Raw genomic sequence first — 16,130 nt, forward strand, 5'->3', positions numbered from 1 at the left:
AAAACAACTACAATTTGAACATTTGGTTGGTGCTACAACACCTTTGCAGCAGTGAGTCCCAGATAGCAAACACATATCAGTCTACTAGCTTGATAAGTTTGGCACCCCAATGACTGCTACTGCTGGCCCACCCTAGGACCTCTCAGATTTATGTCCTGCAGACAAGCTATAACTAGTTTTTTTTGTCTCCTCAGACAGATTTTAAATGCACTTTTATTTTAGAAAATAAACTAAGACAAATATTACAAACAACTGAGAAAAAATAAAGTGATATTATAAACTATTTTACAAGCTATAAAGAAAGAACAGTCAGTAAATTGGACTGTAAGCAGAAAATGAGCGATGATAAGTGGAATTTTGGCCAATACTCTGCATAAACACCAGTGGGTCAGTGCCAGTGGACTGCCAACTTTTTCATCAGTGGGCTGACTGTAGTCCAAACTCTTCTTGCTATTAGTGATATTTGTCTATTTAAACTTGAGCTCTGACCTTTGTGCATTATAAGGGTAGTAAGGTACACAGCTTTGTTTAAAAATGATGCCTGTGTTTGAGCTCTTTATCATCTTTCTGAAAGCCTCTCACTTTCCCTTCCAGCAGACCTTTTAAAGTGTGAGTTCAGTTGTGAATTTATTGTATATATGTGATTCAGGTGATATTCATGAGACATTAGGTCACTAGCACCATGTTGGCTGCAGGACTAGAACTCTGTCTGGTGTCTTCTATCAAAGGTAGTAATCTTGAGAGCTGTTGTCAGTGGTGGGCTTATACACGGGTCACATTTCTACAGGAAAATGCATCATATTCTGGGACACATGCTGTGCAGTCTGTTGTCTAGACACTGTGTACTGTGGCACTAAAGCTGACTGGCTTGGATGCTTTGCTGTGATTTACTGCTATAAAAGCTTGAAGAATACTCACATATTTGTCTTTGCATGTCAGTTATCAGTTTGTTGTGTTTTCTTGAGATTGGACTTTGAGTTGTTCTAGTTAAGCTCGAGTCAGATGGGTGATCTTAATGATATATGGCAGACCACTTCAGATTCAATTCCGTATTAGTTTTATCTGTGTTATACGTGTTGATCATGTGACATTCTGTGTGCATCTCTTAGAAATTCCCTCATGAACAAAGGGATGTCTGCAGCTTGTCAATCAAATTTGTCAGCAGATAGCTGGGGTCAAGGTCAAGCATGGGCCAAACAGGCTCGAGCATTTAGATTGCAGCTATCGCTGCAAAATGTGTTTGCCTTTGGACAGAAAATGCAACTTAGGAAGCAATTTTGAAATGGTTTGGCAAGAGGAAATGTTAACTGTCATAACTGTCAGTCATCCTGAGCAGTCAGAGTTCGGTTTCTTTTCTCATCCCCCAGTCCTGCATGGTGGAGGACCCATGAGGCACCTCAGAAATGTGCTCATGTTAATCAGAGCCTTAAAGTGGTCTGGAAGAGAGGGGCTGAAAGCTAATGAAAACTTGCAGGTTCAGTTTACTCTGCAGAGATTATTGCAGAGTGTTCTTTGCAGCAGCTTTGAGCAGCCACTGGAATAACATGTTAACACCATAGATAAATAATGAAAGATTTAACTAGTAGTGATGTTTTGCTTCCAGATTCTGCCATATATTTGTGGCATTTCAGTGATTTTGAGATGAGACAGGTAAACTGCACAATTTTTCCCAGTGCTAGCTGTTCAGTGTTTACAGTTTCTGATCTTCTAGAAGATTACATTAAATTACAACAACCTTACATACAGCCTCTTTAAATTCCTCAAAATTACTGATTCTTTTCCGCATTCTCTGTGGCATAGAAAGTGTTCCATTTCTTCTGCGCTATATATGCTGCATTGTCTTCTTTCCCTGTCAACTTCAAAGAAATATAAAAGAAATCATCCAAAGTCGCATCACGTAGGTGTATATAATTTGGTTCTGTCAGTCAACATTCTTTCCTCTTGTCAGGGATGACACATGGAGGTACCAAGGGATTTGGGTGAACCCTGAGGATGTTGGGTGACACACTTGCTCCCATTCGTCACTGCGCTGGCAGACGTTTGATGGCAGTTTGAATTGCTTGGCAACTTCCCTTAGGGTCAGAGGCATGTGGGGTCAGTCGAAACGTCTGTGTCTCACTAGCAGTGTTTGACTTGCTATTCAGCGCACATTTTTATTTTCTTTTGTTCAGGGTAGTTGTCTTTCAGGCCGAGCTGTTTTTCGAGCCGTGTTATTTCTGATTGCTGATGACCAGCAGATCGCTTGCTGTCCACTGAAATCTCTTATGATATTGCAGTTTTTTCTTTTATCATTAATGTGAACTGGGTTTATATTTTGAACCTACTGCTTCTGCCAAAAGGAAAATTACTGTAACCTCCTGCAAATCTGGTAAGATTTGCTCTAAGTGCTAAGTGTGTTTCTCTGGTGAAGTGCTAACCCAGGCTGGGAATTCAAAGAGTGTTGCTTCATGGCATACTTATTTCCAATTCCAACTCATTTATGCTCTGATCTGAATGCGATTTGACCAATCTGTGTCATTCCCCACCTCCCCTTATGTTTCATTCAGGGGCACATTCCATCTGCGCCTCCTTCTCAGACTGTTTGCAAGATTTTTTCAACTGAATTTGAATCTAATCTGCTAGTAACTCGTCTTTCCTGACCAAAGTGAGTTGAAGAACTGGGTTCTATTAAGTGTTTTTGTTCGCAAGGCTTGTTTGTGCATCTCAGGCTTGGGTTGTTATGGCTTTTGCAAGAAGGATTGGAAATGGCCAGCCATATCTTTGGATTAATGACCAAAGTAAGAGGAAATCACTGCCCATGCTAGATATATACTGATCTCACCAGTTTAGAAAATGCACAGCATCACTAGCAGAGCAGACCGCCTGGGATGGGGGGTTAACTGATTTGCATTTCTGAAGGGCACAACTAGGTATACCCAGTCATGTAATTTGAACCCACAGCTTTCCTATTGCTGGCTCATCTTTCCGAGCACCAGGCTACCAGGTCCCGCACTGGATTGCTTCTTGCTCCCTGGCTGCTGTGAGGCTCTTGATGTGCCTGTGGGTCTGGTTGATTGAAGAGATTCCCTTAGCCACTGCGCCAAGCTAGCTGGGTGGCCCAGCCTGAACCTCGAGTTTACTTTAGTTCTTTACATTGGGAAAAGAGGAGCATACAGAATCCAGAGAGGGATCAGCAACAAGTGACCACAAGCCTCTTCTTTCTGAAATGTGTCTTGTAAGATCCTACCTGCTTAGTTAAGCTTTCAATTTACTTGATTTTTACTTGAGGATGGTGAATTGGCTTTGTTGTTGTGCAGACTCTTTTGTATGAGCACAGTCATTGAGTTAACCTTCAGGGAGTCTTATCCAGTGCTGGCATTTGTCTGATAAGTCTGATTCACCAGAGGAGCACATGAGTCATATGCTTAAGTGGGGTCTGCCTTCCAGCTGTTTAAACAGGCATATCTTTGTGTTATGTGCACCTCCTGCTTCCGAAATTGACATTTATTGAAATTTCAACCTTTCAGAGGAGCAGAACTGCTGTGTGGTTTGTCAAGAGTAGACTATATTTAGAACCACAGGTAGGTGGTCCATACTGTGAAAATTCCTGTGAATATTTGCCGGCAGTGCTGGAATCTGCATAGATGTATGCTCCTGCCTTGATTACAAATAAGTATGCACTTAGTCGTAAGCATGTAGCTGTTCTCAAGAGGCCCATCAATTGTTATTGGCTTGTAATGTATAATCACTTTGATTGTGGACTTAGTCATCCATCCGTGAAAGGGTATGGAGGAAGGTGCCCTTCCTTTGAGTGAATGATTGAGCGTGCATGTTTGTCTGCCTCTCCCACCTCGACTCCTGAAGAGTTCCTCCGTGGAGGCCAAGCCTAGAGAGGCCATCTGTGGAGAGAAGCGAGCAGAACATTCTGCCCAATGCGTTTTTGGGTTGAGTAAGGCTCTGTGACGGCCACATACTCTTTACTAACATAAACCAACCGGGCATGAAATGAACAAGAGCCACTGCACAAGAGAGACCTGGTGTAAACCTCTGGTTGTTTCTTTTTCTTTTTTTTTTTCTTTTGCCTTTTTCTTCCCAGCATTCCAGACAGTGTACAGTTATTAGTACCTGCATTGTTCTCATAACAGCTACCTGCACCTTCTAAAGCCATGGAGCAGTGTAGAAATACAGCAACAGAGCTTTTAACAGATGCAGGTTTAACAAAGTCAGTGTCCTCGAAAGTGAAATAAAAAAAAAAAAGCTAATAAGCATGTAGGTAATAAGACAGAGAATAAAATATGACAGACAGCGAATAAAAAAAATTGGTCACTTACTGTTCTCTGGTTTCCATGTACTGCTCACTTCCCAATGCAAAGATCTAGGAACATTATCCATAATGCATAATGTAGAATGTGTATTAGAAGTTGGTGTTGATCAATAACAAAAATTCTATTTAAGGGATACTTAGTGGCCAGACTAGGAGTACACCCTTCTGATGATGTGTCAAAAGTTTGGGGAAAGTTTTCAAGCACTGCTTTTCATATGGATCGTTGGATCAGGCTGTTTGAAATGTGCTTTTCGGCTTCCTAGCAGAGACATTAGCTATCTGGCTTTCTTCTGCATTTGTTAGCTAGCTAAAAAAGAAGAAGAAATAAATGATTTAACACACAAAAGGCAGTCCAATGGAGCATGTATATGCAGCCTTTACAGCCCTTCCTGTTTGCCCCCAAGAAATCCATCCCAAAGCACTCATAGTTTTTATGTACATCATCAGAAGGGTTTTTTTTTGTAGTCTGGCTGGAGTCTGTCTTTAAGTGCAATATGTTTCATTTGCTGGATTTGATTCAGACTATTCTAAGAGAACAGTTTTAAAATATATAAAACTAAATACATAACGAATTTCCTTTCTGGTTTCTATCTAACATTTACAGTACTGTGTAAGGGTCCTTCTGATATCATTTTACGAGAACAGATCAAACAGTGTACACCCACTGCTGCGGAGGCACGGCTTCAATAGCTGTATTACTGCAAACTTAAATATTATCTGCTGCCCAGATATTCTTGGAAAATGTTGTGATATTGAATATCAATACTGCTTGGTACTATAAAAGACTTGTGACTGAGACAGACTCCATCTGCTTAATGAATTGAACATGGAGATGACACGTGTACTATCACTTGTGATTGGCCATGCACAGTCAACTATGGTCAACAGTTGCAGAAAGTATTCGGTTCCCTCTGGTCTCTCCAATCGTAATTTAACACAGTGGAATCAGTCATTGGGAGGCGGTTCTCAGACTCCATTGTTTTTACAGAGCGTATCTGAAAGGGTTTGGCCCAGGATTTAATAACTTTTTCCTTTCCCACTGACCTAATGACAGCCCAGAGCTCTTGGAATGGTGAGCACTTTTTTCAGTGTCTAAAGTCTGACCTGCCAACCCTTCCATTACCCCTGTCAGCATTCTATTTCCAACAGTCCTGCATTCTGCAGGACTGCTGTTCTTTGTAATAACCAGGCGTCAAGCCTGTCATAATGATGGCTAAATTGAGAGGACTGTGTGCACACGTCAGTCACTCAGACTGTCAGACTCCTCACAAAATGGAGATATTCCACTCACAGGCTTTGTGCTGGGTGGGCAGCATTCATGACAGATCTGTTCTGAAATGTGGATGTTTGCTTCTTTACTGCACAGGTCTAACATCATCTGAGAAAGGCATGATCTCCTAAGCATGGCTTAGCTCCTTATGATGACCACATTATTTAACTGTGTTTTTATATATAACTACAGTGTTTGCAGACTGTCTGACTATTTGCATGAAGTTGCATCAGACTTTATCAGTAACGCTTTACTCCCTCCATTCACTGCAAGAACAGATGGGAAAGCTAAATCAAACCCTCCCCATAACCCCTGGAGATGCTTGTCTGAATGTAAGAAAAAGAAAAATGTCTCACTGTCCATGTCCACCACACAAACACACTTCAGCCCACCTCGTGAGTTTTCCGCAAGGAGGAAAGTTAAATGGAGATGACTTGGAAATGAAAACCAGGGCACTTTGTAATGCTTACTAAGAGCAGAGAGTCTGAAAGAGAGCGAGAGCGCTCGGGCCGGTAATGAATTAGTAAAGCCTGAGCCTCCTTCCGTGCGAAAGAAGGGAACGGAAAGAGAAACTCTGTATTTGTGACAAAGCTTTTACTTGCGCAAGGTTTAGAGCACTTGACTCAGCAGTCCTCTGCATTGTCAGAGTGCCATCGCCTGCACTGAATATCTGCTTGATAGCATAATGTTTTATTCCACTGTGGGAATTTGCTCGCCTCCATGCTTTGATAGAATGGCATCTTTTGCTGGATACTGGATCTCAGACTCCGATGACGGTCTTTTGTTATTCCCTTGTGCAATCTTGCACAAAGTGGGGGAAAAAGATGCAGCTTCATTGGTAGCGTTAACGCAGTGTGACAAAGTAGATCTAACTAGTGAGCAAAGCAGGCATTGGAGCTTCTCTAGGTAGTGATTGAATAACATGTCAAATCTTTCTGCCTGCATTACTTTTGCCAGTTTCCCAACACTTTCCCTTTAAGAAAATGTTTGCGCTGCTGTGTTAAATGAATCATTTTGTGACTTAATGTAATTTTTGACAAAGCATGAACATGAGATGCAGGTGATATTTTGGGTTGGTGCTCAGAGAGGAGGGAAAGAGATGCGCACACAGAGAGAGAGAGAGAGAGAGAGAGAGAGAGAGAGAGAGAGCGAGAGAGAGAGAGATAGACAAGCTTGACAGAAACTCAAAGTTTTAAGCCATGCCCTACTGCAGTGGTTTATCTGAAACAATCTCCAGAGAGAAGCGTACCTGGAGTGGCGCCACCATTCCAACAGTTCGCAAGCACACCAGCATTGTTATTACACTTGGCTGAACACAGAGATGATGGTGCGTGTAAGAGCTCAGAAGAAGGTTCTTTTCATTCATGCAACTCACCCCTCATCCTTTGAGTCCTTAACAAGTCTTGCTGCTGCTATAGATACACTTCCATGTAACCTTTGTGCCAAAAGTAACCAGTGCACTGCAGAAAGGAGCTGCGTAATTACACATCCATTCAGCTAATTCAATTCTCCTCTCGCTCGCATGAATATGCCTCAGCTTTTCTGCTTCTTCAAATCAACAGTGGCTCTGCGGTGTGGCTTGATAACACCAGGTGGCAGAGAGATTGAATAAGCTAGTCCGTTTCTCCCAACGGCACTGTTGGGACTTCATGTCACAGCCATGAAGGTTTTCTGCCATTCCCTTTTATTATCCCAGGCAGCAGTTTAGGAGTGGAATAGATTCTCAACTCATGGAAGAGCAACTTGATTTTAGTTTAGATTTTTTTTTTTTTTTTTAGACTTTTTTAGGAGTTTAACTTGGAAGTCGGAGTTTTACCTGCAGCATATCATACTTTTATGTTATTTTTCAGTTGTGGCTCATTGAAACACATGGAGAAAATCTAGTGAAAGTGCAGATATTAAACTTTCAATCTGCACTACATTTGTGTTCGTAAGTAGAAGAGGAGATATTATATCATCATTTGAATTTGATAACGTTATTGTTGTATGTACAGCAGAAAGATATTTATCACATTTATCATTTGCTGATAGGAAAAGCCAGATGTGCAGAAGCTATCAGAACAGTACAGAATATAAACTGACTATGCAATTTGTAATGCACCCAAAAAAAATCCTGGCTGAACAAGAAAACAATTTTCAGGACACATGGTCAAAAACCATAAATGAAAACTTTTTATTTTTATTAAAATTTTATTCATGCTCTTGAATTAATTTACTAAACATTACAACTACTTGGAAATAAAGAAAATAAACTTTTATTATTGATTAAATCTGCTTTCAATAAGACAAAACTGAGCTGATGAAGAAAAACTCCTTCTTCTTCTTTCGGCTGCTCCCTTTAGGTGTCGCCTCAGCGGATCGTCTGCCTCCATCTTGCCCTATCCATTGCCTCCTCTACTTTCACACCAACCATCTCCATGTCCACCTTCACTACATAAGAGCTGATGAAGAAAAACAGTTTACATAAAATAAACTAAAAGTTTAAAAGTAAACTAAATATTTTTGTTCTATTTACTGAGCAGAATTGTGTTTTCATGTGGTATCAAACCAGTAGTGAAGACGTTGAGTGTTTTACCTCTTCTTAAAACTCAACATAAACAGTGATGATAAATCTCTTGTGGAATGTCCCTCACAGAAAACAGAGAGGTAGTTGTTTTTCTGCTGCCACTCAAAATACTTTGATATGTCAGTGCTTTGATATGTCAGATGTGTCACTGTTTCGCATTAACTTTTATTTATTTATTTATTTGTTTATTTTTTTGGTTAAATGTTTGATTTTTGATCTGAATTTTTTGGTGGCATCGCCAATAAATTTCAGTACAACTATGTAACTAATTCTGTAATTCTAATGGTTACATTATGTGAAAGTGTGAGTTATTTCTGTTCTTACTGAAATGTTTTATTGTTATGTTTGTGTTTCCATATATGCATGATTTGCTGTTTATCTCTGTTTTTTTGGATTACAGATGGCATGTGGAGGAATTGTACAGCAGCTCTTGCAAATGTTGTTGACCTTCTATCCTTACAGAGTGCTAATCCATGCTGTGTGAAAACATCACTGCTGCTGGTTTTTAAAAAAGCACTAATAGGGAGGGATTAAACTGGCTCTTCCATGCTCATATGTGCAGCAAAACGGAGAACAAAAGGAGACCCCCTCCCTTGTCCACATAGGTCTGCGTGTTGGTGCACCTCAAAACACAGAGCCCACTTGAACAAGCTTTCTTGAACAAGGTGATGGCATGTCCTCGCATGAGCGGGTGTGTTTGTGAGGCTGTTTCATTGTCTCCTGTGTTTAGTTTGTGCTGTGAATGTGAGCAAACTCCCCACCCCCCAACACAGACATCCGGGGTCTTAAGCTGCAATCCCAGCGTGGATGAGCTGTTGATAGAAATATTCTTGGTATGAGGTCAGGAAATGACAAGGTAAACCCTGGTGTTTGTGTTCTTAAGATACTGGTAGCTTTTGTTTCCTGTTTTCTTCCTTTAAAGTAGGTGTGTGCTTCTTGTCGAGAACGAACACCTTTCTGACTCTCAAATGTAAAGCAGCAGGGATGTCAACGAGTATACCGCATGCCTGTATGGCTGTCAGTGTGTCTCTCGTGTGCTGTTTTTTGTTGTGTCTATGTAACACTCCCATGGAGATGTGAGGCACGTTTCCCAGATCACTGTGTGGGTCGCAGTCATGCGCAGCCTGACTGCTGGCAGAAGCTGAGGTGTCATCGGTAGAAATTGGCCCAATTAACACGGACTACTCTGGAACGTTAATGCTGTTAGTGGCTGAGACAGGCGGGTGGACTGGAGTCCCTGTTGGTGAAGGGTGCTGTAAACCCCTCATCCTTTGTTTGTTTGGCAAGGAAATCTACCCAGTCACCCACCCGCTTTATCGTCTCTTGTGCTCTACAGTTAGAGAAATACTTTGAAAATTCTAACACATTCTTACTGTCAACCCAAGTGTAGGTGCAGTCAACCAGCCAAGGTGTCTGAAATTTGCTTCTTTAGTTTTGCACTGGAGCTATAAGGCAAATGTAGCCAACCGTTAATGGAAGCAAATAAGTAATTATACAACGGTTAGTTCCAATGACACAATCTGGTTAGTTGAAGCATTTTTCACAATAACTGTATAATTCTGCTGAAGACAGGTTGCTAAGTAACGACAACGTTGCACCTAACGAAGGTATAGTTCTACTTTGACAGCAGAACAATTTAAATAAGCAAGAAACAAACAGAATACTTTACAAGAAGCAAGTAAAGCTTTCTTGTGTGGAACAAGGTGATGTTAAGGTTAACCTAAGACTGGGACGTTTTATCTCTCAATTTCCATGACAGTGAAGAAAAGTTGGTTTTACGTTGGACATTTTGTTGGATATTTAACTTTCCCTTCTCAATTTCTTGTGAAATGAACATCCAAAACTGATCAAACCTACATTTTTTCATGCAGTGTTATTCATGATAACACAATCTCTATTTCATGTTATATTGCTTATCTAAAGCATTCTCCTTCATCTACAGTGCAAAACTGAAGAAAAAAAACTTCAGATGCCAGTTGAATCTTGTCTGATTTGCTATATTTGAGGTAAGGGTAAGATTGCATCAATTAGATTTTTCGTCAAAGGATTCTATTAAGTCACAGGGCAGCATCTTGAGTAGTCATCCAGAGTATCGCACACACTCTATTACATTCACATAATACCTTCATACACGTCTCCAAACCTTTACAGCCCTCCTTTCTTGCTTTTGGAAGTGGGGGGAAGGGCCAACGGGGGACCCATGGAGTGGCAGTAAAAACCCGCAGCTCAGGGATTCCTCGCCTGACTGCCAGATCCTTTGAACTTTGCCTCTCTGTCTTGCTCTCCTCCCTCCAAGGAAGGAGCAGAGAAGCAAGGCTGCCTCTGTATGTGTGTTTATTTCTCTCTCTCTGTATGTGTGTGTGTGTGTGTGTGTGTGCTAACACCCCCCACCTCTCCACCCCCCAACTTCCCTCCCTCTTCCCTCGTTCTCCACAATGCGCACACCCTCTCTGGCACTGACACACACAATGGACTGCACAGCAGGGAGTGAGAGCTGAAGGCTGGGCTGAGAGAGCCGGGCTGGACTGGGTTATTCTCTTAGACGAGACGACCAGATCCGTGGGAGCTGATATTTGACCCATCCTCTCCTCTCCGGCTGACTGAAAGCTATCATTCCCCTCCTCTCCTCCCCCTCCTCTGCCACTCCTCTGCCTCTCTTTTCGGGAGATCTCCCTCTCCCTCCCCTCATCTCTTTGTGCAGCGGAATACACTCGCGCCGCCGCTGCTTCTGCTGCCGCGGTCTTGCGCGTGGATCGGCGGGATGGATCGCTTCCTTGGCTTTGTCAAGCAGATCCGCAGGTCCCGCAGGCGCAAGGGCAAAAAGTACCGGCCCGAGGAGGATTACCACGAGGGCTATGAAGATGTGTATTACTACGCCTCTGAGCACTTGCACAGTAAGTGGTCCTGCCAGCCGGCCAGGGATGCGGAAGGGCTCTCGCTCCTGTCATTGTTTTACCATCACTGTGAATCATTTGCCTTGAGCTAAAACAGAGGTGGGGGGGGGGACTTTGTTTCAGGGTGAATTGAGAGGTTTATGCATGGCTCATGAAATCCTGTGGAGTGTGGCCAGGTCATGAGGCAGCTGTGATAATGTCCCAACTTGTCTCTTGTGTGGCTGCAGCTAAAAGTGCTTGCACTGATGAATGGGATGTATTGGTTAACGTTTATTTCTATTGATTGGGAGTGAGTGCCGTTCACCCGTGAACAGTGCGCCATGTGTGGTTAGCACACTTGTGTCCAGTCCAGACCATGTGGAGGCCGTTGCTCCGCCTCAGTGTGATTGTTTTCTCTCTGTGTTCTTGCTTTACTAGAGGTGTTTGTGTTCAACCCCTCCCCCACTGTGCTTGACGCTGCTTTACCCCTCTCAGGTGAGGTGTAGTGGCTTGTTTTAAATACAGCAACCGCCTACCCCTCCACCATAACTTCTGTTTGTCTCTGAAGCACCCTCATATGAATGCACCCCAAGTATTCATCTCTTGCACTCTACCATTGTGTTAAGCTTAGTGCTTTCACTACATGTAGCTGTGCAACTCTGTTTGCAGCTCACTAATCGACAGCACATTCTCTTTTTACCTGTGCTGTGGCAGGCAGGCTTCTCTCCCATGCCCCTAAGGTTGGAAGTGAAATGACAGGGAGGACAGCAGGGAGGTCTGCAATTCGCATTCCTCACCTTGCAGAGGGAGAGAGGGGCTGACCGGGAATGAGCCAGAGCAGGTGTAAGCATGATCCCATAGCCCTTTTGGTATGCTGACTTAACATTCTGTACCGTTTTGACAAAAGCATTGCGTATGCAGATCACAGACCACTCAGATGAAGGCTTTGAAATTCAAGGGAACACTATCACTAGATTTTTCCTACTGTCCAGAATTATGCAGTTGCCTGATTTCTGGTGCCACGGTATGTGTATATGTGCTTTGAGAGTTTAGGTTTATAGCACTGCGTGGGAAGTAAACCAGTGAGGGGATGGATATTAGTCAGATAAAGTATTACTCAAGATGTAACACGCTCCTCGCCATCAGCTGTATTGATGTAGCTGTCACTGTCTCAGATGAAAGCCTCGCATGAACAATGCTTCACACCGAGGACCCAAATCCACAGAGTCACCATGTTGTTCTTTCACTCTCTTTGTTAATCATTTAGCTTGAGACCTGAATTGAGGATGACTGGCTTAATTGATTGCACAACTCAAGTCATGTTTTAATCTACAGCACAGGCGGTTTAATTTGTGCAAAAGTATTAATTAAATACCAGCATATTTCATTAGCAAACGGTTAATACTGATTTTTGCCTGACGGCGGAACCCGGTTCTCTCACTAGCCTCGCTCTTGCATGCATGCATTTAGTCAGATATTCCCTTTGATGTGCAATCGCAAAAGCTCTGCTCTGCAACATAAAATTAGACACCTAATTGGCCCAGCTGGAATCCAAGTGAGTCAGATACAGGAAGTGGAGGAATAAATGGCATTCTGAGTATTTTTAGACCTCCAACTGGTATGGTGCTGTCACGTTTGTGCCCAGGACTCTTGAGTTTGGCTAAATGTTGTTGGTATATATGGCAGTGAAGGTGTAATTGGACTCTGAGATGGCTACAGTGCTTTGAAAACCTGATGTTACAGCTTTAGCCGAATGTATCCAGGAGCGTACACCGGCAGCCCACGCTAATTAACTTCTGTGACCAAAAAAACTGGAAATGTCACTCTTGGTCACCACTTATACCCCTGCCTGTGCTAGAAAGTCCCCCCTCCCTGCATCATTTATATCAACCTCATGCATAATTCATGGTGAGGTTGTAGTCTGCCCATTCCTATACATTTATCAAGTTCTTACTTGAGTAGGACCCTGCCAGTTGCTTTCTAATGGGATTCATTCATTCGCAGTCCTCATCCTCCCAGCTTGGGAGATATCTACACTTTTTGATTTTGAGAGATTATTAATTTCACTCTGACAAAGAACACACAGACAGGGCATGCTCAGTCATAAATCTGTGAAATCAGGTACAGTAGAACAGGGAACAGAGTATAAACATATGATTGGTGCCTTTTCATCTTTATCATTTGCTTTCCATATGCTGATTTCCATAAGTGTGATACTTATTTGCAGCTTTCTATATGCAGATATCATTCTGTTGTTTCTTGTTTCTGTGAGTGAGTCACTTCTGAGTAGATGGAGAGCTTGACAAGTCATCCTCTTTCAAAACAACTCTTAAAATAAGACACTCCTCCACTGCATTTAGCATAGTGGGCCTGCTTGTTAGCACCTGAGAGGCTCACAGAAATTCAAGACCCTTACAGCCATTTTGCTTATTTGATATATTTTGCATTGTTGCCTTTGGGTACATATAGTTTGGTGATGCTGTAACTAGATTCTGTAGCATTAATTAATAATAACATCCTCAAGTCGCTGTTTAGGGTGTTTCTCAGTTTCTTTCTATTATAACTATAGCTATGAAACTAAATGGTGATCAGTCCTTAGACTGACGGTGTCTGTCTGAGAGTTATACAACAAAGTAGGTAGGCAAACTTACTTTGGGTTTTGACAGAAGGTAACCTTAGGGGAACCGTACAAAGTGTGTCTCAGTTCAACTAGCCTGAAGGGCTTTTTTCAGGGCCTATTGTAATTCTTACCTGGGGGTCTTGATACATCTCAGATAAGATTTAGATGCATGACTTTTAACATTGCCAGTAGGTGGGTTAGACTGTGCTACTGAGCCTCCCTTGTAGCAATTTTAAGGCAGCGCTTCTAATATCATCAAAATATCATATATTGGAAATTATTCTATGCCCTGCGATGGACTGGCGACCTGTCCAGGGTGTATCCTGCCTTCCGCCCGAAGACTGCTGGGATAGGCTCCAGCACCCCCCGCGACCCTGACGGAGAAGCGGCTTAGAAAATGGATGGATGGAAAGTATTCTAGATCAGGGGTTCTCTACGTTTTACACCTCACAGCCCACCAGTTTACTACTAGAAAGCTTGAAGGCCAACAGGAAAACGAAACTCAACCTTTTTACTTAACAATTTTGTTTTTGGGGAGTTTTCAGCAGAGTTATGTTTGGTTACCAACCCCCACAATGCATGATGCATATCAGTAATCATAAAAACAACTTCACCAGATTCAACAGACTTCAAAATCAACAGATTAGGCTAATGTAAGCTTGTTTTATAGCATTAATCAGTCAAAATGATGGCAAACTAAGTGGAATGTTGGAGGGGGGAGTGTGTTTCATTTCCAGAGACAAGGGGCAGAAAACTGATGAATCTGCTATGGCTTGACATTTTTGCAGGAATTTACCTTTTGAAAATATTTAGATTAAATCAGTTATTTTTTCACAGATTTGTATGCCAAAGTGCTATCAATAGCTCACTCTGGACCACAGGACCCCCTCAGTATTGTCCAGAGGACCGCCAGTGGGTGCTTTGTGACCCACTTGTGGTCTTCAGCCTAGTGGTAGGCCATGAGAGACACTCTGTTTTAGATCATTTTGGAAAGTGAGCAATGACCATAATACAATGTGAAAAGGTAAAAGCTAAAAGTGAATGACTTAAGACATATCAGTGACACTGCTTGCACAATTGCTACAATTAAAAGTTGTGATGTGGTGTTCCCCCTAAAAATTCAATTAGTTGTCTCAGCAGCTCACTAATCCATCGTTCTAGAATGCCTCCCCCTTGTGTTTAGCTCACCTCAGATGATTTCAGGGCCACATTTTGACTTGGATGTTTCTTTCACAAAGACTTCATCCAAAAGTTGTCAGTACTGTCTTGGGTGAAGAAAAAAGTCTTGCAGAGTGTCACCAAGATAGCTGCCAAGACATTTTGCCTGGCAGAAAACAGTGTTTGGTGTTATAAAAGAACGATGCAATACTCAGACATCCTTAGACATCTCGGATGCGCTGGGAGCCACACTAAAGACCTGGCATATTGAAGCAGTAGCTTCACTACTATGATATATAAAACCTAGCAGGAAAATTTAAATGAATATCAAGTTGTTATTTGGGCTCTAAAGAGAGCCTGAATTGTTTTATCTGATTGGATGTGCATTCAATTTTCAGTTGGGGATAGAGTTCCAGCTGACACTGTAAGTGCAAAATAATAGACAAAGGCCTTGCTCCTCTAAAACATATTGGAGAAGATTGGATGGCACAGAAATTTACAGTCGCCCACCAGCCCTTCCAAACCTGTCAATGCCTGATAGCAGAGATTCTCTGAATAACCGTTTATGGGGTGCAGCGGTTGCTTGCTGGCAGCTGTTTGAGCCCTGGGGTTTTTGGAGATGGATGGGTTTTAATGAGCTGCTTGCAGTTGGTAGGTGATAATGAAGCCCAGTTCTTCCTCCAAGAGCATCTCTGAGCCACCTGATGCTTCTAACATTAGAATTTATGCCAAGTACAGTACTGCCTTTCTTGACTAGAGACATCCCTCAACCAAGCCTTTGGGTCATGGAGGGAGAAGAAAGATCCACTAGTGACAGTTTCTGGGATTTGCTTGTGCAAAGAAAAGAGGAACGCTAAGCATCTAGTCTGGTGTTTCTCACTTCTGCCTAAAAGCAGCTTCCCTTATGCAACTTTTATATTGACTTTAGCTGCCAACACAAGCTCTTTTCCATTTCTTTGTGAACAGATCCTTGCGAGTAGTCATTATCACCCTGAAGTAACCATGCTTTGTAGAGGTAATTGGTTAAAATAAATCATCTACACTGAAAAAGGAATTTGTTCCACTCTTTAATTATTCCCAAGTGATGTTCTGCTCTGCTGAATAGAGCCCGTCTCGGCAGTAGCACTCATGTGAAGCATGATGAAATTTAAGATTTTATTGAACTCTGACTGCTTTTCACATATTCACGGTGATCAAAGTAAATAAGCTTTCATGTAGGCTGTAGCTTCACTTTATGATCGGTATTACCTCATTTATTTATGCTTTTAGACTATCTGTTATCCGTCTGGCTTATTCTGTGCCTTCGAATGAGAGGACCATGGATGCAGCTCATACAGCGG

The 16,130-nt window shown here is 42.2% G+C and overlaps 1 protein-coding gene across 10 annotated transcripts in view; it reads left to right on the forward strand.

The window, feature by feature from the left end:
• grip1 (glutamate receptor interacting protein 1) overlaps window positions 1–16,130 on the forward strand; it is a 391,803-nt gene that overhangs the window by 150,593 nt on the left and 225,080 nt on the right. For 3 of the 10 annotated variants that reach the window (XM_037542023.1, XM_037542033.1, XM_037542028.1), the window contains exon 1: window positions 10,630–11,033. The exons of 1 other annotated variant lie outside the window; for it this stretch is intronic. In XM_037542023.1, the coding sequence (XP_037397920.1) occupies window positions 10,901–11,033 (133 nt within the window). In that variant the 5' untranslated portion in view covers window positions 10,630–10,900. Of the gene's footprint in view, window positions 1–10,629; window positions 11,034–16,130 lie in introns of those variants that run through there. 6 more of the 10 variants (XM_037542045.1, XM_037542076.1, XM_017695822.2 and 3 more) reach the window with 4 other exon arrangements.

This window comes from Pygocentrus nattereri, chromosome 1 (assembly GCF_015220715.1).
Source record: "Pygocentrus nattereri isolate fPygNat1 chromosome 1, fPygNat1.pri, whole genome shotgun sequence".
Taxonomy (NCBI): Eukaryota; Metazoa; Chordata; class Actinopteri; order Characiformes; family Serrasalmidae; genus Pygocentrus; species Pygocentrus nattereri.